The following is a 7538-nucleotide window of genomic DNA, read 5'->3' as shown; positions in this document are numbered from 1 at the left end:
ATCAATAAAAAGGAACATAAGTCATAAATGTTACCTTGATAGGCCTGTTATAAAGAAAATCAACTGAAATATACATATAAAGCTACTAGAGTAATGTAATATCATGTAATAAACTACAAAGTAGTTATGTTGTAAAATATCACAGCACAGGTTGAGAAACGTAACATAATGCAGAGTAATTACCTGACAAACATTGATGAAATCAGGTTTCTCCAAGTTCATGTAGATTTTAACTAGGACTCTTAGTACTTTATTCCGGAACTGTTTATTCTGCATTAAAGACATGCAGAGCTTGAGGCTATAAGCTAGCATTCCCGGGACATCATTCTGAAAGAGACAATTTAAAGACATATTATTATCTAGTTATTGAAGCATTACATTCATTTAGAACCTGAACTTTTTTTTTTTTTTTTTAATTATTCATGTATTTGGTTGTTACGGGGTTTCACCATGCAGTTCAGTCTCCTGGCGATCTTCCTGCTTTCAGCCTCTCCAGCACTGGGATTATAGGCGTGTGCCACCACGCCCGGACTCTGGCACTCAGCCACATTGGGGGCAGGGCTGGCAAAGCATGTGATGTCAGGGATCCTCAAACTGTGGTCCCTGTGCTTTGCCTAAACTTGCCTAAGCAGGCACTTTAGTCCGCTGAGCTATCTCGCTGGCCCCTAGAATCTGAACTATTTTAATCTACCCTCTTGGTTTTTCAGGGAAGCCAATAACTTAAACCCTCTGGTTTAAAAATTTAAGCTATATTGAAGAGAAGTTGGGGTCAGGGAGATGGCTCAGTGTTCTAAACACCTGCCTGGCAAGCACAAGTCCTGAGTTTGATCCCCTGCACCAAAAAATTTTTAAAAATTAAAATAGAAGAGAGAAGTCTACAAATGTGTGCTTTAGAGGGTGAAGACTGAGTGGCATTGGGATTCAACCCAGGCTATGCTGAGCTAAATCCCCAGTGCCACTGTTTTTTTGTTTTATTTTTTAGACAGGATTTGTCAGGGCTCAAATTTATGATCCTTTTGCCTCTGGTGGGATTATAGGTGTGCACCACCATGCCTAGCTAGAAGGAAATCTTAGAAGAATTAGCTGGGCATGGTGGTACACCCCTGTGATTCCAGCACTCAAGAAGACTGAGGCAGGAGGACTGTTGTGAGTTTGAGACTAGCCTGGGCTACCAAGTGAGCTCAAGGTCAGCTTGAGCTGTATTGTGAGACTCGGTCTCAAAAAAAAAAAAAAAAAAAAAAAAAAAAAAGGGGGGGGGGGAATTATGTATTTCCATATCTTCATGGAAAAGATTTGAAACAATTTAATATTTAATGATCACTGAACATTCCCCTAAGATCCCTGTCACAGTGTACTGTAACAGTGTGACATTATTATTTTGAAAAGGTATTTCACCTGTTCATATGCTAAGTAGCTATGCTTTACAATTTGGGTCTATTAAAGACTTTCTGCTTCTGGCTTTAGGTATGTTCCTGATCTAGTGCTCACACTCAGGTGAGTTTAGGAAACACAAGTGTTAGAAGAGTGACTCAAGCATTTAGTGCTGAGGCCGGGGAGATAGCTCAGTAGAATAAGCGCTTGCCTGGCAAGTGCAGGGTCCTGAGTTCAATCCCTGGTACCGCAAAAAAAAAAAAAAAAAAAAAAAAGAAGCATTTAGTGCTGCTACATCTACCTTTTGCTCTCCTAGGAGGAGACTTTGACCTGTACATGTTTTACTTTGTGATTTTTACAAACATGCCCAAAACTTGAGATACTACCCTATAATAGTCCAACATATAGAAGAGTACTGGAGAGCTATAACAGTGTTTCTCAAAAAACACATTGTTGATTCACATTGAGTATGATGAGATCAACTCAAGAGTGCATGATTAATGGTTTTTTTTGGAGGGTGGGGGAACAGGAATTGAACTTAAAGACACTGCACTTGTCAGGCAGGTACTGCAATATTGGGCTATATCCCTGTCCCTGATTCATGCACTTTTAAAAATTCAATACTAATTAAAAATAGCATTAAACCACAAAATAGTAAGGGTACTGTTTCATAGTTCCACCTGTATGGAAATGTGCACTAGGATATAAAGTAAGATCAGAAGATAAAATTAGGCCAACACAGGAGGGCAGGACACCGGCTGGTGGAAAGAAAGAGCAGTGAGGCCCAGTGGCTCTGCAGATCTAAGCCCACTAAGCTCAGCCCTGTATCCTCAGACCTCTTTGGATGGTGACTTACAAATACCTTAATCATTTCAAGACACTCTCAAATCTGGAATCTAGTTCATAGTTCTAACATAACAGGCATTAAAAGTTTATCAAGAAGAAAGAGGGGGGGCCTGCCCTTAGCTCAGTTGTTTAAGTGCCTGCTCATGCAAAGGCAGTCAGGAGCTGAATACTGAGGTTCAATCCCTAGCTCCATCTGCCTTATCAGACCTGCCCTTCAGGCAGCCTGAGCCACCAAAAAAAAAAAAAAAAAGTTTATCAATATGATTTTCTTTTTTTCCCCATAATTTTATTGATAAACAAATAGCAATGAGACAGTTTCAAATCAAATTGGTAGGACAGTTTCAATAATTAACACACTGCATACATTAATATGATTTTCTTTAAAAAGACAGAGTTATTAATCCAACTGCCTCATGCAAACTTCAAAGCATAGAGAAATGTAGCAGGATAAAAGCTGACATTCTTATGACCACAAAATACAAACACAAAAAAACCTCCTTAAAGTACATTTTCTATTCTCTACCCAGGACATTAGCAGTTTGAATAATTTGTTTTGTAGATTTCCCCATAATGAACAACCTCTAAAATGACTTGTCTACCTACCGATTCTAGTATGGTCTTCTCAAAGACATCTAGTCTTCTTGTCTCCAAAGCGATGCCGATAGCCTGCTTATACTTGCGGTCATCTAGACATCGCTGGAACATTTTATTCACAATGCCTTCCAATCTCTGGTCAATCGGTTTTTTTTCTCCTTCAGGCAAATCTGCATTTTCCACACACTGCTTGGTATAGTGATCAATGCATTTTGCTATGGAAAAAAATAAAGTAATTCTGATTATTTTCTAAATTGGGCCAAACTACCAGAAAGGACATTGTATGCCCACTGTTGGGACAAAACACCTGATCTCCACGACATAGAGGTCAGATTTATGTGGCCTGTAGTTTTAGTCCATTGTTGGGTTGTTTCAAGGCAGAAACATGGCAGGCCTTAGGAGGAAAGCTGCTCACCTTGCAGAGGCGAGAAGCAGAGCAGGGGCACAGTGCCGGAGGAAGGGGCCGGGGACCAGACCTAGTGCCCAAAATCACATCTCACAGCCCACCCAGATACAAGGGAAGTGTGCCTTATTAATCCTCTAGGCAGGATCAAGCCAGTCAGACTGACAACTGAGCTTAACTGACACAGACACTGTCTACTTTTATAAGCGTATACTGATAACTATAAATAAGCAAGTTTTAAAATCACACAATATATACTTTTAATTAAAACTGCTCTCTTTATAATGGTCTACTATAAAGGTCTGTATACTAATTCCAATAAGTTTTACATTCCTGTCAGGTACCCAAGACAGCTTAGTTGGGACAGTGTCAGACTGAAGGATCATACTACTCAAATTTCTACATTTGTTTTAACAAAATTATGTTACGCCACTTGATTTAGCTGCTTACTCAAAAGAGTTGTTGTTTCAGTTTCAAAAGAACCTTTTTGGCTATTATTGATGATATTTTAAAAGGTCTATAACAGTAATTATTACAAAAGAAATAAATTAGATTTCTTCATATTAATTAAATTATTAGCATCTTGAATAAAGGCTGTGTTTTAACCTACCTTTGTGGAATAATGATCAAATAACCTGGAATGGGCCACAGCAGCTTCCTTTGAATAAGACACTGATCTGTTAGTCTCACAAAAACAAGGTAAACTATCGCACTTAGCTCTGTGTTTATATTGCTATCTTTTTTTAAGGATTTAATAAAAAATGTTGAGAAGAAAGTTTTGTTATTTACATACATTATACATTTTAATTGTGTTGCTCTTCCTTTGATGTGGCCCAGGAAGTCAAGAGATTGACCACCTGTGTACTAGAGGAAGCAGGAAGCCAGTAACATGAAGCCATGGCAGGCCAAGGATAATTACCTATAATAGTCTCCACATACTCAGAATTGTCATTGACATTGAAGAGATCACCTGCTCCAAGAGCATAATTCAGAGACTCCTCAAAAGCTCCCAGGTGATAAAATACTTTAGATGCCACTAAGGCTGCAAACTGCCGACTCCGGAAACCTTCATCTTCATATAAAACTTCTCTGAAAGAAACAAAGGAGGACAGGACTCATTCAAGCTAATGTTTTCCTTAAAAATCCCAATTCTAAATACTCAAGCTACAATTTAGCCATATAATTCTAAATAAATTAGTAAGCCTTAAGAATCACATCTACACATTAAAACTGATCTGTTTTCCAAATGTATAGGAATAATGTTTCTTACATTTTGTCTACAGACTCAGAAATTTCTGCCCAGAAGTCATTGACAACTGCATTCAATTTGTGTAGTGCAAATTCCTGTAAGAAATAAAACAAAAATTATATTTTGAGACAGACTTCCAATGCCCTTTATTTAAAAATTTTCAACAAATCAATGGTCAAATCCTAAGTTACAGTCATTAAAAATTTTAATCTATGGCAAATACTTATAATCTAACTTATTCCTGAATTTACACATTTTCTTTCTGTTTTCAACCATAAAACACTAAACTTCCCAGCAATTTGGCTTCTGAGGAAGGAAGATTGCTGTGAGTTCAAGGCCAGCCTGGGCTACATAGTAAGTCTTTGCCTCAAAAAAACAAAAAACAAACAAAAAATACAAAAACAAACAAATGAAAAACACAAACACTAGACAAACTATATAATGTCATTATTTATCATAAGGAAGGTTTTTCCTCTCAGAATCAATAGGACTGACTCCAGGTTGCTAGTTTAAATAGAAATAAATGTAGGCATTTAAAGCTATGTACTTAAAGCACATTCCAAATTTCTATCAAATAAAAATAACTTTAAATATGTGAAAACAACGTATCAATACTTGATGAAAAATACCTGTTCCTTATTATGCCTAAGATGTTTGAAATGTAGTGAAATAGTGAGGTTAAGCTTGATAACGTAAATCGTTTGATAATAACAATAAGCTTGTCTTCTGGATGGTTAACAACCTAAGTTTGCAGACCAAAATTAGAGAAAAAGGAGGGCTACAAGGAAAGCCAATATTTTGGCCCTACCTTTCTAAGGTCAATTAAGACTCAGGACATATGAGAACTTGTACTGTAACGTCATGTACCTCGGTAGTGTCCCGGATTTTCTGATCAAGAAGGTTATGGGGCCAAAGAGGAAATTGATCGATGACGTGGAATGTGCCTAAGGAGAGTCACATGAGGAGAAGACACTCTCTCAGGCTTTCACAGAGAGCACATTGGCCAAGCAATGGCCGTGACTCATCCACATGGCTGCACTGACAAAGGTTCTACAATCTGAGGTACAGGATCTCAGGATAAATCCTGAGGGCATTTCACTGACCTTCTCAAACCAAAAAGCTACAACTCTTGTTGCATAGGTTCTGCTTTACCTTGGTCTTAACCATCCAGTAGAAAAGTATGAAGATGAAATATAGGAAGTAAAGCCATGTTGTTATGTTGAGCTGTGGGGGACTCACGTCAATAATTTCTGACATTGCCAATTAAACAGAAGACCCAATGCTATTATGGGCTTCTGTACTCTTTTAGAATATTTTGCTGAGTTTACACACCTATAATATTCAACAACGGAACTTAAAAAAAAATTGGGGTATAACTATGAATGTCCATTTTGTATCTGTGTATTCAAAGTGGTTGGGATAGATATATAGTTGCATTCTCTTAATGAATAGAATGATTTTTTCTAATGGTGTTTGTAAGTAGGATCACAAGTCTGCATCTTGTACAGCAATTAACCACTAAGAAGAATATATGCAGTGTATTATTTGTTGAAACTGTACTTTCGATTTGATTTGAAACTGTCTCATTGCTATATGTTTATCAAAAAAACTTTAAAAAAAAAAAAATGTGAAAAAAAAAAAAAACCAAAACAGCCTTCTGTGCTTTCAGTTCATAAATGAAATGGAGGATAATTAAGTGTTATTTTAAAGTTTTGCTTCATCTTTGTTAAACTCAAGGAAAATCAGTTGCTACTGACATAGCTGCCCTGTCTGGATTTCAGTGACTGACAATAAGGCACATGGGATGATTACTTTAAATCATAGTGACATACAGATATAAAATTCAAAAGGCATCACAATTCATAGTAAGCTTAGTGACATTCTTCAGCTCATACCTTAAGCTGTGGTTCTTCTTCATCCAGAAGAGAAATAATTCCAGCTATAAGACAAAAAGTGTATCACAATTATAAAACATGCTAACTCAGAAATTAATGCATGGTCAAAACCATATGGTAAAAGAAAGGCATTTTTAAGGGGCAATGTCTCTAGGGGAATGATTATTTTTCTTTAAAATTGCTGATGTTTATACTTTAAGAAGAATTACCAACCCTTTATGACACCATACACATCACCTCATGTGCCTGATTCAAAGACTCTATCTGTGGCTCCAGACCAACAGCATTGGCTGTATCAGGAAACAAATGCAAACCCTTGGCTGTTCTTGAACCTTTTGAATCAGAAAAATATGGGCTTGGAGTCTAGTAATGAGGCTTTTCTGCAACTTTCTTTCTTTTTCTTGTGATTCTTGTATTTGCTACAGATTGACAACCACTGGTCCCATAAAATTTTAGATTTCAACTACATAAGACAATAGTTATACAATTACTTAGGTGGAAAAAAGCACATTTAGCCATCAAGTTAACAGAGCACTGTATTTCAGTTATTTCAAGGCGTTCATATTAAAAGTATTGTTGCACAATCACAAGGATTCAGGAAAAAATCACTAATGATGAACAATCATGCCAGGCATGGTGGTGCACACCTGTAGTCCCAGCACTTGGGAATCTGAGGCAAGAGAATCGCAGTGAGTTGGAGACCAACTTGGACAACATAGTGAGTTCAAGGCCAGCGTGAACAGAGTGAGACTACTCATCTTATTCATTCTGAATCCCACAAGCCAAGCATAGTATTCCCTCTACAACCTCATCTCAATGGGTCAGCACACAGGAAAATAAATAATTACTGTCTCCAGAAGAATATAGTCATATGTCACGTCAAAGGGACCAACGAAAAAAGATACAGGAAATTTCACCCTTATTCCATAAAGAAAAAACTTTCTCAATGTCTTCCATATAGGTCTTAAAATCATTCTGGGAGGGGGCCGGGGAGATGGCTCAATGGAATAAGCACTTCCCTGGCGAGCGCAAAGGCCTGAGTTCAATCCCCGGTTCTGCCAAAAGGAAAAAAAAAAAAAAAAATCATTCTGGGAAAAATAAAACCTGTTACTGATTAAAAAGTGTGTCAAGCTGGCCATGGTGGCACATGTCTGTAATCCCAGCACTTGGGAGGCTGGGG

General features: G+C 37.5%; 1 protein-coding gene across 1 annotated transcript in view; it reads right to left on the bottom strand.

Annotated features, from left to right (window-relative positions):
- The window catches only part of Psmd1 (proteasome 26S subunit, non-ATPase 1), a 105581-nt gene that overhangs the window by 93256 nt on the left and 4787 nt on the right, over positions 1–7538 (bottom strand). The window contains exons 2-6 of the mRNA XM_023722061.1: positions 6359–6402; positions 4485–4558; positions 4134–4303; positions 2821–3026; positions 184–327 (exon numbers count right to left, since the gene is read on the bottom strand). Coding sequence (XP_023577829.1) covers positions 184–327; positions 2821–3026; positions 4134–4303; positions 4485–4558; positions 6359–6402 — 638 coding nt within the window. The remainder of the gene's footprint in view (positions 1–183; positions 328–2820; positions 3027–4133; positions 4304–4484; positions 4559–6358; positions 6403–7538) is intronic.

Source organism: Octodon degus, unplaced genomic scaffold (genome assembly GCF_000260255.1).
Source record: "Octodon degus isolate 3935 unplaced genomic scaffold, OctDeg1.0 scaffold00089, whole genome shotgun sequence".
Lineage (NCBI taxonomy): Eukaryota > Metazoa > Chordata > Mammalia > Rodentia > Octodontidae > Octodon > Octodon degus.
The sequence above is the reverse complement of the archived record's forward strand: the minus strand, read 5'-3'. Positions and strand labels throughout refer to the sequence as shown.